The sequence below is a fragment of the Asparagus officinalis genome, chromosome 7 (assembly GCF_001876935.1).
Source record: "Asparagus officinalis chromosome 7, Aspof.V1, whole genome shotgun sequence".
NCBI lineage: Eukaryota > Viridiplantae > Streptophyta > Magnoliopsida > Asparagales > Asparagaceae > Asparagus > Asparagus officinalis.
This window is the reverse complement of record NC_033800.1, coordinates 28,963,663-28,983,603: the sequence shown is the minus strand read 5'-3', so window position 1 is coordinate 28,983,603 and position 19,941 is coordinate 28,963,663. Positions and strand designations below refer to the sequence as shown.

The 19,941-nt window shown below is 38.1% G+C and overlaps 2 protein-coding genes across 2 annotated transcripts in view; both read right to left on the bottom strand.

Moving 5' to 3' along the window:
* On the bottom strand, positions 1,157 to 4,676 carry LOC109848831 (pentatricopeptide repeat-containing protein At3g13880-like). The gene is made up of 2 exons (XM_020418528.1): positions 2,861 to 4,676; positions 1,157 to 2,083 (listed from the first exon to the last, which is right to left on the bottom strand). Exons 1-2 carry the CDS (start codon positions 4,384 to 4,386, stop codon positions 1,384 to 1,386), a joined length of 2,226 nt encoding a protein of 741 aa, XP_020274117.1. The 5' UTR covers positions 4,387 to 4,676; the 3' UTR covers positions 1,157 to 1,383.
* Positions 4,754 to 19,941, bottom strand: part of LOC109848830 (phospholipase D delta-like) — a 37,215-nt gene continuing 22,027 nt past the window's right edge. Inside the window, exons 5-11 of the mRNA XM_020418527.1 lie at positions 17,182 to 17,442; positions 17,031 to 17,099; positions 16,382 to 16,529; positions 13,289 to 13,437; positions 12,620 to 12,793; positions 10,927 to 11,124; positions 4,754 to 5,323 (exon numbers count right to left, since the gene is read on the bottom strand). Coding sequence (XP_020274116.1) covers positions 5,030 to 5,323; positions 10,927 to 11,124; positions 12,620 to 12,793; positions 13,289 to 13,437; positions 16,382 to 16,529; positions 17,031 to 17,099; positions 17,182 to 17,442 — 1,293 coding nt within the window. The 3' untranslated portion in view covers positions 4,754 to 5,029. The remainder of the gene's footprint in view (positions 5,324 to 10,926; positions 11,125 to 12,619; positions 12,794 to 13,288; positions 13,438 to 16,381; positions 16,530 to 17,030; positions 17,100 to 17,181; positions 17,443 to 19,941) is intronic.

Genomic DNA, 19,941 nt, shown 5'->3' with positions numbered 1-19,941 from the left:
TTTTTATTTTTTGAGGAGTATAGCATTGTTACTTGAGAAGTAGATCCAAAAAAAATAGATAAGTAAATATTCCAAATGTAATTGAACAGAATCCTTCTGTTTGCAGTGATGCTGTTTTTATTTTTATTTTATGCTCTAATCAGTTTAATGTCAAGTTTCGGCAAATAGATCATTGATACGCCTCATTGATTCTGTACATTTGAGTTTTAATGCAATAAAAGAAACTTCATCGTATGCTACTTACTCTTTTAATAATCTTTCATACTATTTTCACTCTTTTCAATCTTCCTTTGCCACTCTTTTAATAATCTTTCATATTTTTTTTTCACTCTTTTCAATCTTCCCATTGGCAAAGGACAGTAAGTAGTTTGAGGTCATTGGTACCCAAGAGTCTTAACAATCCAATTCATTCCTTTGTTCTATGGGAGGTACTTATATATCAGATTGGATTGTACAAGATTCTTGATGGTTGGCAGATCTTAGGTTACATATTCGATTGACATGGCAACGAACTCCTATCCTTTGTGACAAAGGTATGCTATTTTGCACCTTTTTATTGACTTTCATGTTGCTAAATTTGCGCCTATCCTCCTCCTTTTCTCCCCTTTAATGCAATAGAAGTACTCAAATGTATGCTTACCAGTGGAGGTAATATAGGTTTCTGTTTATTTAATGATATTTTGGGTCAAAAGATCCCAGAGGAACCAATTCTTCTGCCCATTCATTTTGATTTGTAACTTCCCAAAGGAGTAATCCTTAAGTGCCCTGACCTACATCTTGAAGACTGAAAACTTCATGAATTATGTACCTCTCAAAGCAGTATTACTGAATTCAAAGGACTCAAGGACCTTGAACTAAGATCATTGTTGAAAGAGGAAGTCATAAGGAGCAAAAAAGGAAGGCTAAAGCAAGTATGAGCCCCAGGAATCCTTGCTTCTGATTTTAAGTTTCGGAGGATTTGAGTTAATTGTTGAAAAGTGAAGATGATTAGTTAATTGAGCAGGCAGCTGGTAGCTCAATCTCTACTCAGCTCAAAAGTCCATCATAAGATTATCCTTGATATAACTATTTCCATGGGAAGATACCGCACTTAGCGCAAAACTAAATTGATTAAAAAATATTAAATAAATTGAGATGAAAAATAACATGGCTACAAAAAAAATTAATAATACTTACAAATAGTAAGCGGTCACTTCATGGACTTCTTTCTTTCCTCAGCCATCTATGAGGACATGCCCACTGCAATTGTGAGGTGACTTCATCATCCATCAATTCTCAGCTTGAATTCTGAGATCCCTCCATCTGACTTCTTCAAAAATATTTTTTTTTTCTTCTCTTATATTACACTTGAAGAAAACTGAATTAAGCTTATAAAGAATGCTGCTACCAGTAATCCCCACAGGAACAAGAACCCTGATCAAAACAATGAATCCGAGTCTGATCTCTAACGATAATTTTCCTTCTTTCACTCTTCGAAAACAATTTCAACATTATATGACATTCCCAACACATCCTCCTATTCTTCATCACCCTAATTGGAACATACTCAGGCAAAGAAATCACCCCAAAAGCAACAGCCAAAATCTCACCATGACTCCTCATCAAGCTCTCCCTCTTCTTTATCTTAACCAGCATCCCTTCTAACTTCTCAAAGATCATGTCAGGTTTTGGATGAGAGTCATCACCATCAACAAAAGAATGAACTGATGCTCCAATCTCAATGCAACTGACATCAGTTTCCTTGTTTACCCCTCGTTCTCTCATCCTACCTCTGATTCTCATTGCTAAAGACATTTTCCCCATTTCTGAGTAAATTCTATAGAGTAACATGTAGGCTGTGGAGGATAAGGGATCAAGCTCCATTAGCTTTTCCGCTGCACGAATGCTCCACTCTTTATCTCCATGAAAATGGCAAGAGTTCAATAAGGCCGACCACATGGTGGGGTCATTATTGTAATTTGAAGTTAAGATGAACTCCTCAGCCTCCGAAAATTGGGCATCTCGACCAAGTAGGTCAACTATGTGTGCGTAGTGGTCGGCATTTGGTTGTAAGCCATACTCCATCTTCATGCTTTCTAGGTATCTGTCAATAGAAATTAGAGTTACATTTCAGTATGCAGTCATTAAGAGTAAACCTTGTTCTGATGGATTCTGAAAAACTTGTTGTTATCAATCTGTCATATTTAAAGTGCTAATTGTAGATAGACCCCTGGTCCCGTTGCTGATTGACCCCATGTAGTTCTACTGTCAAATAGACCCCTAAGTGAATATTTTTGACTCTTTAAATTTCAGAAGGAAGAGAAAATTGCTCTTTGACAAGTTGACCTCCTGCGGATAAAAGAGAGAAAAAAAAAGTCCACTTAGTGGTCTATTTGCCCTTGGGCCATAGTAAAGGGCGTCTATCAACGACAATATAATTACGGGGGTTTATCTGCAACTAGGCACATAGGTCCATGTGCAACTAACCTTATTGATAAATTCAAAAGAAGACATGTATTGACTCCGTTCAACATGATATAAAATAGGCTTGAACCTATGAATCGTGATTCTAAAATGAAGCTGTCACACTCATAATTTATAAAAGTCTCTTTACTAGACTTTATCTGATTTTCTTACTCTATCTTAATATTTTTGTGTAGTTTAAATGAAAAAAATAGTTATAATAAAATGCTTGTATATTTTGATGAATAATTATTTAAGCTGTTTCAAGTCCTAGATTTAAAGAATGTCATCTTGTCATGTCTTTAGCCAATACACACTTTATTGTAGTCAGTGCCATATGGGTCATAATGCTAAGATCCAAAACTAATTTACACTTCATGTAAAAGAAATTTAACTGAACAAAGAAAGAGATATATACCTAAAACCTTCATGAATTAGCCCTCCATGACTACAAGCGGTAAGCAGAGCAAGAAAGGTAGTTTCTTTTGGCGAAACCTTGAATTCTTTCATCTTCTCAAAGAGAAGTAGAGAATCCTTTGCCCTACCATGAAGAGCATGACTTAAGATCATTAAAGACCAAGACACAACATCAGTAGTTGCAATACCCTCGAATATCTGAACGGAAACATCAATGTCTCCAATGTTGGAATAAAAGAACATCTGAGAATTACAACTAAGAGTGCTTTGATCGAGCCCACTTTTAACCGAATTGGCATGAATTTGTTCTCCAACTCTAACCGCCCCTAAATTCCCTGAACCAACCATTAGGCTTGATATGATATTCTGGCAAGGCTTTATCCCAAGACGCAGGTAATCTCGGAACAAGTGCATTGCCTTTTCTAAATGTTCATTTTGAATATAGCCTTGGATCATGGATCCCCAAGTGACAGTGCCTTTGATAGGAGTAGACTCAAAACATTTTAAGCTTTCTTCAACTAAACCACAGCGTGAATACATCATGATTAATGCACTTGCAATGAACTTATCTTCTTCAAGCTTGTTCTTGATGGTATGGGCATGAATTTGCTCCCCAAACTCGAATTCCCTGTTAAAAATACAAGCCTCAAGAACACTCTTATATGTTAAATTTGAAGGCTTCATTTTTATTCTCATCATTTCAACATAAAGTCTCAGAGCTACTCCCTGTACCTTGGTGCATGTTTCCGTACCTAACTGAGAGAATCCCCTGATCATGGCATTGAAGACTACCAAACTCGGATTATATAGGCAGTCAAAAACTTCAAGAACTTCATCCAATCCACCATTCTTTGCAAAAATATAATACATAGCACTGCCTACAAAAAAGCCCAAATCCAACCCAACTTTGATTATGCACCCATGAAGCAATCTCCTAGCTTGTTCCGAATCATCAAAGCCCAAGTAAACAGCTCTGAGGACTTGATGAAGAGCAACACCGTTCAAACTTACGCCATTTCTATGCATCCAAACAAGCACATCTGTAGCTACCTCTGGCCACCCTATATTAACATAAGCCGAGAACAACGAATTCCACGAAACATCATCCAATTCAACAGCTCGATCAAACACATATCTTGCTTCATCAATATTTCCGCATTTTGAATACAAGTCGATAAGACAACTAGTCAAGTAAGCCCGACGAGCTAATCCACTGACAACAACCAATCCATGAACTACCCTTCCATTTCTCAAGTCCCCAGTCTGAGCACAGACGTTCAAAGCTCCAGCGTAATCGAATCTATCAAGCCTAAATCTCCCGTTTTTCGCTTGATTACACATGTTCAAGTCTCGGGCAGCAAAACCCACTTGAGAGTATCCATCCATTACAGTATTCAACGTCCCAATACTTCTAATGGGCATTCTATCAAACAGCTCGCGAGCCTTAGTAAAGAAAGCATGTCTGTAGCATAAACCGAGGAGATTATCACTAAATATGATGCCTCGTACTTCAGAACACGTGATCATATGGGAATGAGGTGGACTAACGATGGCTGAACGATTTTGATTTTGCTCTAAAACAGTGTACGCTGACGTTGCATTTGAAAGAAGAATATTGGCCTGTTTCAATCCTGGCAGTTTGTTGCTCGAGGCCTCGGGCCTTAATACTAACTGATGGACTGATTTGGAGTAAATTATATGGATTCACTCAATACTACTTTCAATGGTTTGAGGGACCAATATCTAAAAATCTACCTCTTATAGAATAAAATAGGGGAAGAAAAGAAAAAAAAGAGAGAGATCAGTTTAACCTATGCTGAGTGCATCTAGGTAATTTAGAGACAAACATTTTTGTACATAGTACGCTCCAGCCTTTCCTTTAAAAACAAAAAAAAAAAAGAGAAAACCGCATGTTGATATATTAAAAAATAAAAATAAAAAAAAGTTCTACGTATCCCACAACTGTACTAACTCAACAATCACATCTTTTGAGCTTCTACCACATCCAAATTCTTCAATGAATTATACATGCATTCAATCTAACATCATGAGAAAACGCTAAGGCAGCAACCATCTAAAGCAATTACTGACGCATGCTTCATGCATTAAACTCTCAATGCCTTCAGTATTCTTGAGAAAAACATTCTTCATTTTATCTTCCATAGAGCTACTATGTTGTCAGAGCATCAGGAAGTGTAGTGTGCGATCCGAGGACCTTTCCGCCGACATCAGGGAAGCTCTCATACCCTGATAAGCTTCGGACTCTTCCACTTCTTTCGACATGAATTGGGTACCTCATCAAATGCCCTTTCATCTTCTTGTTTTCGGGACCTACGTACGCCTGCCAGTTTTCTTCTGCAAGTTCATTGACACGTCTAACACATCGTACAGTATTTGGCTCCTCGAAACATTCCTCTAAACGTCCCAAATGTTCGGCCCAAAGTGACATTCTGTACCCGTAAACCTGTAAAGCATTCTTAGTTAAATTGCAAAGCGTCCAAGTGTGTTACCAGTAAAGATCAGTTATACATTTATGAGCTACATTTCAGATAACGCCCTTAACTTTGCATGGAAAATAAGACCAAAACTGTTGACATATTAGTATTAGTTAGGGACTTATTTGTAAGTTGTGTAGGGGCCTATATAAGCCCAAGAGATCTCATAATAAGATTAGGGTTTCTATTTCAACTTGGTATCAGAGACTCCTCCAAACCCTAGCCGCCGCCACCCCACCCCACCCCCTCCTCACCCGGCTGCCTCCCCCACCATCCGCCAACCGCCCCCCTTGCTTGGCCGATCAGCCCCACCCCCCTCCCTCTTCGATCACCGGAACCGCCCGCCTCCCTCATTTCAGATCACCGGAACCCCCCTCCCACTTCCGACAGACCCCCACCCACCCCACCTTCGATCAGCCCCCACCCCCCCCCTCCTCTTCCTTCACCTTCCGATCAGCCCCCGGCTCGCTTCCGCCCATTCGATCAAACCCCCGCCCCTTCCGAACACCCCTTCTCGGCCAACAACACCCCGCTTCAGACCCAACCCCCCTTTGCTCATCCGGTCGAACCCGAGTTTGACATGAATTCCTGTTCCTCGAACTCAGTCCTCGAACTGATGACAGGAAAGTATAATCTCACGCGATGAGATATAGTCACCTGTTTTTTTCTTGTTCGCTCTGAGAACCAAGAGTTTGTCTGAGATCTTATCTTGTTGTGTAGCAGAGTGCTGCCGAAATTTTTCACTACACACAACAAGTCAGAAGAGAAAAACGGTGATCCAGGTGTTGTCTGAAGCTTGATCAATGGAGGAGATTATCAAGAAGTTGAACCCCGGCGGAGGTGTCAACTTTGATGAAAGTTGATGAAGTTGTGCGGGCTGGTGAGAGCGGCGACAAATACCATCCAAGAAGTTGGAACTTTTCCTATCACATAATCTGAAGGCTTGATGGACCCGGGTACTTACCTGAGGCTGGTCACGGCGGGTGAGATACACCCTTGCAAGGAGGAACCTGGAGGGTTATTCTGACGAGGAGAGGTGACAGAGGCCGGAATGAGGACTCTGAGGGTAGAGATGAGTGGAAGGCTACTACCATATGTTGGTATACATATGGCTCCTCACACATCAGTTAGTCCAGTCGATCAGCCGCCACAGTGGATGAGCATTGAGAAGGTGAAGGAGTCTGGGAAAAGTGAGGAGGACCATATGATGGAGTGGGAATACCTGAAGGTGTTCCAGATTAAGGGTGAGATCGACGCAAGTCCAGGGGGAAGAACTGTACGCAGAGTATGCCACAGAGCTGGAGCGGCTGTGGGCTAGATTATGATCACTTCTCACCTCGGGCGAGCTGCAAGGACCCGGGATGTAAAGAACGGGAGGCCTTTCTACAGGAGAGGACTATGGTGTTTCTCAAAGGATTGACATCAGAGTTCGCTCAATGAATCGCATTGCTGCTAGCTCAGCCAAAGATTCTCACGCTTGAGGAGGCTGTCTCTGCTATGATCCAGGAGGAGACTCGCATTCGGCTGCAGGCGGGGACAGGTGGACTTCCTGTGGTAAAGTCAGCACTGGCAGCCTCTAGCGCAGAGGAAGAAGAAGCTGAGGTGGTCTTTACAGAGGAGGATCGTGCTCTCCTGACGATACTCAGAAAAAAACAGCAAGTAGCAGGGGATGGAGACTTGAGGAGTGGGACTGAGGAGGCATCCACTTCGTTCTTCGCCAAAAGCAACACTGCTACCTATGCTCATCCGACCAAAGGTACTGATGACATACATGCTCTTGCTTCTATGTCTCCCAACAGATCATCAGAATGGATAGTCGACTCCGGTGCGTCTCGGCATGTGACAGGTAATGCTAGTGAGTTCTCATCATACACTCACCTAGCATCGCCTGATAGTATTCAAACAGCTGATGGTACATTTCAGCCGGTGGTTGGTAAGGGTACAGTCGATTGTACTGGTTCTGTAACTTTGTCCAATGTTTTGCATGCTCCTCCTCCAACTAAAATGTATTGTTTCTTTTGATATTCCCAAGGTGATCTTTCAGGAGAAGGGGACAGGACAAAGACTTAGGACTGGCACATGGCGTAATGGACTGTGGTATCTGGATTGTGAAGGGCTAGATTCAGCTTTGGTGTCAATGGTAGAGAGCAGGAGTAGGATCTGAGATGAGTGCTGAGAGTGTGTTGATGCTTCATCACAAACGCTTGGGACATACTTCTTTCGGTGTTTTAAGTAGGTTGTATCCATCTTTATTTGAGAAAGTAAATAAAGAGAAATTTGTGTGTGATGCATGTAAGTTGGGAAAGCTTACTAGAAGCTCTTATGTTAGTTCTGATCATAAGAGTTCTTATGCATTTGATATAATACATTCAGATGTGTGGGGGCCATGTTCCACAAGTTCTATGAATGGATACAAGTATTTTGTTACCTTCAATGATTGCTTCTCTCGCGTTACTTGGTTATACCTGATGAAGAATAAGAGTGAAGTGTTTGGCTGCTTTCAAAACTTTCATAGGAATGTTCAGACTCAATATGGAGCAGTGGTGAAGGTATTGAGATCTGATAATGGGACAGAGTACACCAACAGAGTGTTTGGAGAATACTTATCATCTCAGGGAATACAACACCAGACTATGTGTCCATACACACCAGCTCAGAATGGGGTAGCAGAAAGGAAGAACAGACATCTTTTAGAGGTTGCTAGAAGTATGATGATCTCCATGAATGTCCCAGAAACATTATGGGGGCAAGCAGTGTTGACTGCAGCGGCGCTGATCAACAGAATGCCCTCGAGAGTACTGGATTGGAAGTCTCCGTGTGAGACATTGAAAGGAGATAATGGTGGGATTCGTGTGTGCTTTGTGAAGGACAACAGACCATCAGTCGGGAAGCTTGCCCCTAGAGCGGTGAAGTGCATTTTTGTGGGATATTCTGCTACTCAAAAGGGATATGTTTGCTGGAGCCCGGTGGAGAAAAGACTGTTCGTGAATTTGAGCCATATTACACACAGAAGGTACCCTCATCCGTTGGTGACTCGCCCAATACTGGAAGTATGAGACGAGAAGGGGAGAATGGTGAGAGACAGGATAATATGGAGAAATCGATTTCTCTAACGATTCCTTGGGAAGGAGAATTGGTTGAGGAGCAGGAGAATAAAGAAGAAGAGGATAAGGAGACAAGAGGTGTTAGGCCCACGGTTCAGGGAGAGCTACTTACCTATAGTAGGAAGGGAAAGCAAATTACAGAAACGGTACCTACAGTGCCACTAGTGCCAAGTCCCTTATCAACGCCTGCCCCGACTCCTGAGACATCTACACCATCATCAGATTCCTCTCAAGGTGATATCATTCCTCTCCTTACTCCTCCCACACTAATATCAGTACGGAGGACCACTCGTAGCAATGCGGGACATCCTCCCGATAGATATGGTTGGGATCTTGCCCAGTTTGTATCATATTCTAATATCCACCCTGCACATGGAGCATTCATTGCATCATTGGACTCTGTTACTATACCTAACAATTAGCAGGTTGCTAAGAAGGACCCAAAGTGGAAAACGACTATGCACAAGGAGCTAGGGGCTCTTGAGAAGAACCGTACTTGGGAGCTAGTAAAACTACCAGAAGGAAAGAGAGCAGTTGGATGTAAGTGGGTCTTCACTGTGAAGCAGAATCCAGATGGGCAAGTTGAACGCTACAAGGCTCGTCTGGTGGCAAAAGGGTATAGTCAGACATATGACATCGATTATGATGAGACTTTTGCACCGGTGGCAAAGATGAGCACTGTTCGGACCTTAATCTCTCTGGCAGTAAATGGTGGATGGAAGCTACACCAACTAGATGTGAAGAACGCATTTCTTCATGGAGATCTAGTGGAGGAGGTATACATGGAGATACCACCAGGATTCGGTACAGATCAGACAGTGGGAAATGTCTGCAGATTGAAGAAATCTCTCTATGGGCTAAAGTAGTCTCCTCGTGCTTGGTTTGACAGATTCAGGAGGGCTATGATTGGTATGGGGTACCAGCAGATCAGGGCCGACCATACCGTGTTCTTTCGAAGAAGTGGAGGTCACATCACCTTACTTGTAATATATGTGGATGATATGATTATTACAGGGGATGATGAGAAGGAGATTGCCCAACTCAAAGTGAGACTGGGTAAGAAATTCGAGGTGAAAGATCTTGGTTTGCTTCGATACTTTCTTAGAATAGAGATAGCTCGAGGAGCGGAGGGGATCGTCCTATCCCAGAGAAAGTATGTACTGGATCTTCTCAAAGAGACAGGAATATTAGGATGCAAACCTGCAACTACACCGATCGACCAGAAGTTTAAGCTGAGTGCTGAAACTGGAGAACCAGTTGATCGTGACAGATACCAAAGGCTGGTGGGCAGGTTGATCTATCTGTGTCACACACGTCCCGATATCTCTTTTGCAGTGAGCGTAGTGAGTCGCTACATGCATGATCCAAGGAAGGATCATATGGACGCAGTGTACCAGATTCTAAGGTATTTGAAGAATGCCCCCGAAAAAGGGCTAATCTTCAGGAAGAATGAACACATGAGCATTGAGGGCTATTGTGACTCTGATTGGGCTAGCTGTGCTGATGACAGGAGATCCACCTCAGGATATTGTATCTTTGTAGGAGGGTCGGTGGTGGCGAGATCGACAGCTGAGGCAGAGTATAGAGCTATGACCTTAGGAGTTGCTGAGTTGCTATGGTTGAAGAGTATGCTGGTGGAGCTGAAGCTGGATCAAGGAGCTAAGATGAAGTTGTGTGATAACAAGTCAGCCATCAGTATCGCCAACAACCTAGTGCAGCATGATAGAACCAAACACATCGAGATCGATAGGTTCTTCATCAAAGAGAAGTTGGATAGTGGACTACTGGAGCTAAGTCATGTTTCGATTAAGGACCAGGCAGCAGATTGTCTGACTAAAGGACTTAGCTCAGTAGATATGATTAGAGGATGTGACAAGATGGGCTTAGTAGATATCTTTCGCCCATCTTGAGAAGGAGTGTTGACATATTAGTATTAGTTAGGGACTTATTTGTAAGTTGTGTAGGGGCCTATATAAGCCCAAGAGATCTCATAATAAGATTAGGGTTTCTATTTCAACTAAAACCATTAACCATCCTCATTTCTTTAGCAGATGATTGTCATTGAACAAGTTTAATATGCTGACTTATGGACTTCAATAAGAGTATACTGATTAAACGACTCAACTTCAGAAATTTGAGTCCAGCATAAAGGTTTCTCTTCGCCTTTGTTTTGTAAAGAGCAACCTCCTCCTATAAGTTAATCATTATCGCGTCAATTTTAACAGACCTAATTCTGTTAGGCATACCTCTAGCCTTTCTTTTTCTATGACTTATATTTTATCACTTCTTCTAATTAGTGCATTTAATGACGTCCATTCCATAGTATGACAAACTACCTCAAATTATTCTCTCATTTTACTCTCAATGCAAACCGAGCAATCTCTAACTTCCTACTAGCACACTCTTTTTATCCCATATCTTACTGTATATCTCAAGTGATTGAAAGTAATTTAAGAAACAGTTCATACCTGTCCACGTGGATGGCTACCTTTTCTGGCCCATGAACGGTGTGGCTGATAAGCACCCATCGCTATTTCAGTATCTCTTGATCCGTCCATAGATCTTTGGTTAATATTGGCAGATCCAACAATTACATATTCATCATCCACAATCATCCCTTTTGCATGGACGTAGATCATAAATCTGCGGAACTTCTGAGTAGAACGCTGGAAAAAAAAAAGAAAAAACAAATAAAAGGAAGGAAAGTAAATTATTATGGTTAGAGAAGTATTAAACTAGTATGGAAAGACCTAGAGAGCAATAACAGCTTATGGAAGTTCCAGGGAAGATAAAACAATCTAATTAATACCAGTTCTATGACGTGCTCTGACAAGTGACAACTAATTAAAAGTTTTGCAGAAAGTATTTACTTTCTGAAGGTATTTTTTGTTAATAACATAATAAGTAGTCATACTAAATGGTTTCTAATATTTATTACTGTTAACAAATTTTATCTTGTATATTGGCAGTTAATATCATCCTAGGATGACAATATCAATGTGTCTACATGTTGCTTGCATATGCTCTACAAAATTTGTAATTGATTTTCGCAATCTTCTATCCACCCATATCTTACAATTTTAGCTGGGCAAATAATATTGTATCTACATGATACAATATTTCCAAACATGCTCTATTATGTTTTGAGGGGCTAAGTGAAAAAGCTAAACTCACTGGGGTAACATTTCCTAGGTTACGTGGACACTTCGTTACGTGGACACTTCGTTTTGGGTGCTGTATACATGTCGGACACTTGTCGGACATGGATTCTCCGCGGACACGCCATGGATACGTGAGGTTCAAAGCAAAACTTTATTTCCCTATTACTTATAATCCAAAACTAAATTCTTTGGTATTTCGAGCTCAAAACCAATATGTTTTGGAAGCCGAAAACCGAAACCATTACTTAGAGATTTGAAAATTACTCATCATTGCTCATGCGATCAAAACTAAACTTTTTTTGTTAGACCTTAATTCTTAGTTTGATTTAACCTAATTTTTTATTTTCTAAGATAGTAAAAAAACATACAAATGTTATAAGTATTTTAATATAATATTTGATCTAATGTAAATACTATATATAGATACATATATGCAAGCACATATGTATTTATATCAATGTCCCCGTATCCTGTCTTTCACAGATTTGCTGTGTCCGCTGTCTGTGTTCTTCTCTGCACCCGTATGCGTTCAACCTAGGACATTTCAACATTTTACGGACTAAATGAAAAGTGCCCAAACTTCTTGGGGTTTAGTGAAATTTACCCAATTTTAAATGATTTTTTAAGTCTCATAGACTCTTAAAAGGTATACTCATCCCCTCCCCCTCCCAAAAAAAAAATTCTTGTAAGTCTCTGCGCTGCTATTTCTATCCACACTGTTCTTGTCCACAAACTCACTACTTTTAGATTATGCAGGCAATAAGTTTTAGAAGAAATAATAGTTACAGAGAAAAATAGAAATTCTGGGGCTGAAAGGCATTAAAAAGAAAGAAAAGGATTTTCAATGTCTTGTTTTAAAAGCATTTAAAACAAGACATGCCAAGAGTTTAAAGAATGCAATCAGATACCAAAAGGACGAGAGGCGATTTACCATTTTATATACTATATCACAGTTAATTCAAGAATAAAGTAGGTATACAAGAATTATGATAAGACATACCAGTGCACTGTTGTCAGTAGGATTATTCGCCAATGATGATGCTTCTTTAAGTTCTGGTTCGCGCCGACCAAGACAGTAAAAGTTCAAAAAATCTCGTGGATGATTACATTCAGAAAGACCTGCTTTCTCCAGTGCCTGTCCAATAACTCGATACATCATCGACATTGTTTGTCCCTGTCAGACGTTATATTTGATTTAGAGCAATTAGACATGATCATCAAGTATTTCAAACTAGAGAAAAAGTAAATTTTTCTTAAGAAACAATTTTTCCTTCATTTGAGAGACAACAATAATAGTGACACAGATGATTCGTTTATAAGAAATATGCAGTTTATTCTCCACATAACATGGTTATTATAGGAAAATGATTTACTTATAATAATCTTACATGATCTTACATGATTATTCTCCACATAACATGGTTATTATAGGAAAATGAGTCTTTTGGAACATAATTGCAGTTTATGTTAAAGTGAGTGCTCCATCCCATGTTCTATTCTACCTTGAAATCAATGCATAATCTTTCTTGGACGCAAGGAGGAAAATACTAGCATTTCTCTATTAAATTCCATAAAGAAAATCGATCATTTGATAGCATAGACAGTCCTCTAACTATTGTACTTCAGAAATATAACATCTATAAGCATTCCTATAAAAGAAACTTCTAACCTGCCAATAAAGAATTTCCTGCACAGCAGCAGCATTAGGAATTCCTTCAGGCCACATTGGTATTACAATGTACACAGAAAATCTTTCATGTGCATTGATTTTGCTCACAATCTTCAAAGCCAGTTCCATTGGTATCAGATTATTCGCACCTAGTTCCAACAACACAAATAAAAACTAAGTAGAGACTTTATGTTAGTTTAATGTCCAAATAAAAGATAGTGCATAGTGAACAAGTATTCAGGTCAAAATTTTCTGAAGAGAGAAAAGATATTAGCATTGAGTCTCTTTTTGGAGAAAAGAGATCAAGTCTAGTTAAATACATATAACATGAAGCTGAAACATTATACAAACAGAACCGATTATGTAATGAACAAAATTTGACAGCGAAAAACGTGTAGATTATAATCTATAACTGCCATATATTGCTATCAAATGGAAGGAAAATCTGTGACGGAGCAAAAAAGAAAAGTAGTTTTAGGGGCTGTTTGTTTGCCTAAAAAAAGAGGGAAATCAAAGAAAAGGAAACCTATTTCTAAGAAAAATAGGTAGAAATAGGTTTTGGGATTGTTTGGTTGGCTAAAAAAAGAAGGAAATCAAAGAAATGGAGATGAGATGAGATGAGTTGTCACCTTATTATAGGATGATGAGAGTGATTTTTTAAGAAAACTTGTTTTAATGTTGTTTGGTTGGCGGAAAAAATAAGGAAATGAATTATAAGAAACCTATTTCTTGTAATAGGTTGTTTTCTTTTGTTTGGTTATTTCTTAAAAATAAGAAAATAGATGAGATGAGATGAGTTGTCATTATATTATTGGATGATGTGACTCACACTTAAGGAAATTGTTTTCGTAGCTTTTTGGGAGGAAAACAAAGAAATGAAATGTTAATGAGATGAGATGAGTTGTCACAATCTTATTGGATGATGTAAGTGATTTTTAAATATGAGATGAGATGAGTTGAGTGATGTTATGGATGAAAATAATTTTTTATTAGATGTGGTGGATGAGTTGTTAGATAAAAATAATATTTTATTAGATGTTGTGGGTGAGTTTTAGGGATGGAAATGTGTGAAATTGTACTTTTTGAGATTTCTTGGTTTTCATTTCTATTTTTTGGTTTTTTAGGAAATAACCAAACAAGCCCTTACTTAAATATGCCCCTCCAACTTGAAAATTATAAGCTTAATTCTAAATTAACTAAGTTACATTAATCTTGCTAGCTTTTTCATGATGTTCCCTAGATAGTTACGCTTGATACCTGTAACATATTATAATAGTTACTTTTTATTATAATTATTTAATAGGGTAAATTACACTAAACCCTTGTAAACTTTTAACTCATATGAACTTTTAGAATTACACTGAATCCCTAATGACGTTTCTATTTCAAATAAGACCCCCAGTTACTTTCTAAATTTTGCAAATAATCCTCATAAATTAGAACTAGAAAATGGCATAAAAAGGTATTTTAAAAATTATTAGGGGTTTGGTATAATTTATCTAAAAGATATTGAGGCCTTTCTACAAAAGTTTAATGGGTTTATTTACTGCAAATGCTAAAAGTTCATGGGCGTTTACTATAATTTTCCTTATTCATTATTATAGTTTTTAGTTCAAGTAATAAAATAGTTATACTGTCTATATACTATAAAATATTTATCTAATTTAATTTTTTAATTATGCTCTTAAAATAATTTAGTACTGTAAATATTTTATAAATTTTTATTATGTCATTAACATTATAGCATTATTATTAGTATTAAATAATTTTTTCGTGAAAACGTTAGTTATCAATTACTACCAAGTTAAGATTATTCAGTATCATGTAATAATCTTTGAGAAAATACTCTAAAAATAATATTAAATTATGTATTTAATTTATTTAATAATATAATACTAATTAAATAGTGTAATTCGTAATTTATGTGATATTATTAAAATAATAATTACATTATTTATGAGATTCAAAATTTATTCTATTTAATTTATTGCTTATTGAATTATAGTATAATTCTTAATAGTATTTAGTAATATATTATTCTATTTATACTATTATTTTAATTATTTTATTATAATTCATAAATAATAATAATTTAATTGGCAACTACTAATAATTGTGTATACATACTTTATAAATTATTTTTTATTGTTTAAACAATTAATAGTTATAATATTATTGATAATTATAATTATTTGGGAAGGTGAGGAGTGCATAATTAATAAGTGGTTATATTTATTTAATGAAAGATTAATTAGAGATAATGACATGGATAGAATTTATCAAAATCTGAAAGGGTAAAAAAGAAAATTAAAAGTTTTAACACCCCAATCCTCTTTTTATAGTAGTATAGATATAGATTTAATTTAGGAACCTAATGCAGACGAATCTATATTAATGCACAGGCTAAGAGAAAAGAAAATTAGCTCTAAACCAAGAGAAGCTAAAAGAAGGCATGTCACTGCACAATAAAAGGCACTGCAAAATAGCAAAACATCAAGGACAGACATGCACAACAACAGATGGAGTTTGTAGGGCCGGTATCAGTCTAAATAGCTGTCCAGAAACATAAAAACAGAAATGATAACAAGTTTATCAATTGCAAGAAAGGCTTGGCCCTGAATGAAAAATTGAATGTCTCAAAGTGATCTCCGGTAGTTAGCCATTTAAAAGAGAAGTTAGTTTACAATTGCCTGTGCTCTACAGGACAACTTTTGAACAGTATTAACCATATATGACTTCTATGTCATCAATGTCAAGTAAGGATAAGTGAAAAATGAACAAGGGCAGTCTAGACCTTTTGCTCTATCATTAACACCATTTATGTGAATTTAAAATAGTTTAGGAGGTTAAGTACAATTTTTAAAGTTCAATGGTTCTTTCTGATTTACAAAGTTCAGGGGAGGTTTTGCACAATACCCACAAAGTTCCGGTGTTTTGTTAAAATTTTAGAATCCCCCTCAGTTTATGAAGACAATAAGAATTAGCATTTGCATATAGCAACTGAAATATCAGGTTTTATAGAAATGAAACTTGATCGACTATAAAACCTTTCCTAATCAGCATAATGAACAAAACCTATCCCACTTAAGTTACCTGCATTTTTGTATGATGGCCAGCTATAAGAAGATCCAAGAAAATACTGATTTTCTATGTATATGAAATGCTGTGCAGATCTTATTGCTTTCACATATGCATTATGTATGCTCTTGTCTATCGTCACATTCTTTGCACATACAAGATTCTGCAAAAAAATGAAAAGACTTCTTAATCAGCACAAAACAATGAACCTGCTGTTATTAACTTGTCGCAGCTGATTGCAGCAACACAACGCAATGCACTATATGCGTTCAAAACATTAAGTTACAAAATAATGAGTAAATTGACTCTTATTATTGCAGAAACCCTTTCACATAAGAAAGAGTTAATTGTGGATAGACCCGATGTACGATTGCCTAGTTATGGATAGGTCCCATATAGTTCTATTGTTGCAAATAGACCCCCTGAGTGAAAAATTTTCACTCTTTTATCCTCAAAGAAAAGGAAACTTGCTGTTTTGACAAATCGACTTCCTGAGAGTAAAAGGTCGAAAACTTTCACTCAGGGTGTCTATCCGCAAGTGGGCGATAGTACAGGAGTTCTATCTGCAACAACAGAACAACAGGGGGTCAATCTGCACTTGAGTGATGGTACAGGGGTCTATCCGCAATTAACCCTACAAGAAAATATTGTTGGTCGAGCTAACCTTCAATTCAGCTTGTTGAACAACTTTTGGGAATCCTATTACTGAACCTGAATCAATTGAGCGGAAGATCTGACACGATGATAGTAGTTCTGATTTAAGTTTTAAATAAGACTAAAGTGCGAAAGAGAATTTGTAATAGAAGGTCACAAACCTGAACATGCCAGTTTTCAGGATCTTCTTCTTCTGAAACATGTGCATCAGACTTTCCAGAAGTGGGTGTAATTATCCATGAAATTCTTTCAAGCTTTATCAAAGCATCATCATGCCAATGTCTAACTTTCTTCCTCAAATCTCGCCACTTTGTAGCTCTTCCCCATCTCTGTTCAAAATTTGTCATTATATCATATGCTGCAGGGCCCTCAATCTTGCAATGTAAATCATGCCATGGTTGCCTTGGACCTTGGTTGGCAATCTATTTCATAAGAAAAACAAGTATTAGGAATAGTGAAATAGATATCAACAAAAAAGTCTCCAACATTTACACTGGAAATATTTACTTCTTAATCGCTAACTAAAGGCAAGAAACAAAAAAGGCGTATCACATGCCTTGATTCAGTAGCGTGAGGTAACTCATTTTAAGTATGATTTTCAATAGAGAAGAGCTGCATTGAAGAAAAATGATGTCAATTGGCGGATATGGAATCCTGCCGTGTTTTATTAGGAAAAACAAGGATGACAAAAAAAATGGCTCAGCATGTTGACGATAGAAACTGTTACGCTCTAGAAAAAATATGATAGAAGTTCTGGATTCGAATAATGAAAAGTTCTCAAATCAAAACAGAGGAAAACTATTTACTATAGCATATTCCAAAAGTGAGACATATCTACCAAATGCACGAAGCACGCAAATCCAGATTTCTCATGAATCCCAAAAAGAATTTCATGAAAAGAATGTGGATGGGGAATGTCTTTGATGAGAACAAGAATTGACAACCTTCCATTTTAGCTTAGTTTGAATTTTTGAAATTTAAAATTTGAAATTTGAAATTTGAATTGTTGTTTAATTTGGTAGTTAATAATTGTGAGAGATTTGAGGGATTTTTCTATTGTTGCTAGGATTTTAATTTTTCGAAATTTGAATTTTTGAATTTTGATCAAATTTAGTAGTTGAGTGATTTGAGGGAATTGAAATTTGTAATTTTCTCTTTAAAAACATGGTTGTAATGAGAAGAAAATATCAATGAAAAAATGGAAAATTAAAATGAAATTGTGTTAGCTTATTTGGTGTGAAACCCTAAGCCTATACTGTTTCTTCTCTTTTTCCTCAGCTGTCAGATCTTCTCTATTCTCCTCCACGTAAAACAACTCAAACTCCAAGCCCCAGCCGACGAGATCCCCCTCTCTCTCGTTCATCTCTCCTATAGACTAAGCTCCACCGCCAGAATCAAAACCCCACCAACAAAACCCCTCATCCTTCCCCTCCACCTGTCGTTCCTCCACCTCTGACCGCCTGCAAGATCCCTGACCGTCCACCACCCTAAAACGTCGCGCTCGCTCGGGTTCTCGCCTCCCACCCACCTCAACAACCAGTCCGTCGTGTCTCCCTTCCCCAATAGTCGCCGCCATGCTCCCCTGCTTGCTAAGAGGCCCAACTTTAAGAGATTCCCCTTCGCCATTGCCCTCACCCCTATCAGCCACTAACACTTCGCCGCCGTCACAGCCTACCCGACGACTGGACACCCATCTCGCCACACCGCCGGGTGACAACTTCGACCGTCTCGTCGTTCGCCTTCGTCGTCGAACAGGCCCGCCGCCCGCTCGCGGCCCCACGTCGTCGAATAGATCCGCCGCCAGTTCGCCTCCTTCCGCCATCGATCTTCGTCATGGAGCAGCCCTCATCCTCCTCTCCTCAGATCGAAGCTGCTCCGAACAGAGAAGTCAGATCTGGGTTGCTTTGAATCAGATCCGACCCATTTCATTTAGGTTTGAGTCCGAAGGTTTCGTTTTCTCTTGACTCAGTATTTTCTGTTAATCTCATTTATTTAGCTAATTGCATGAGTATATCACCTCTAAACTATTATCTTATGTTCATTGCTTAGAGTATAATTGTGAGTTGAGAGAAACTGAACATGTAACTGTTGCAATTTTGATATTGATCTTAGAACTTGTGCAATGATAATTAGTCCGACAATTGAATTGTTTGAGATTGGAATTTTTGATATTGATCTTAGAACTTGTGCAATGATAATTAGTCCGACAATTGAATTGTTTGAGATTGGAATTGTTCATGATTATCGTTGCAAGTCTTATTAAAATCCATCTGTCACATTAATCGTTTTAAGTTAATTTCCTACCGAAGATCATGAATTTTGACGAAACGGTTTCTTATTCAATTTAAATCGCTGATTCTGATAGACCTTCTGTCCCGTTTCGCATCATTTTTGGTATCAGAGCATGGTTCTAGGTTAGAAAATTTTTTATTTTATTTTTTTTAAGATTAGTTGAGTCTTTTATTTGCTCAAACAAATTCCAGTGAATCATCTAGTGAGTCCAACATGTCTTCCAAGCTTCTTAAGAAACTCGAGGAACTAAGCGGAAAAATAGGTAACTTAGCCCAGGAGAGCAGAGCTACCCGTGAGACCCTGAATGACACCAGCAAAATACTTACTAGGCTCGAAAGAGCTCATGTTACAACCCCGCCTCCGCAAGATCAAGGTCATGGGCACATCGTTCATCGACCCCCACCTCAACCTGTGCCTGATCCACCAATCTTTGATGGTAAGTTCGAAATATCAAGGTATATTAGAGGTGAGTTACCAACTTTAACTTTGCAAGAATTGATCGATGAGATAAGAAAGAAATGCCTCCTGCCTATAACGGAATCAAAATCTATTCGTAAGGAAACCGTTAACCAGGCCGTAGATTTGATAGAATCTAACTCAGTTAAGAGGTTCCGGGATACTAAAATTGA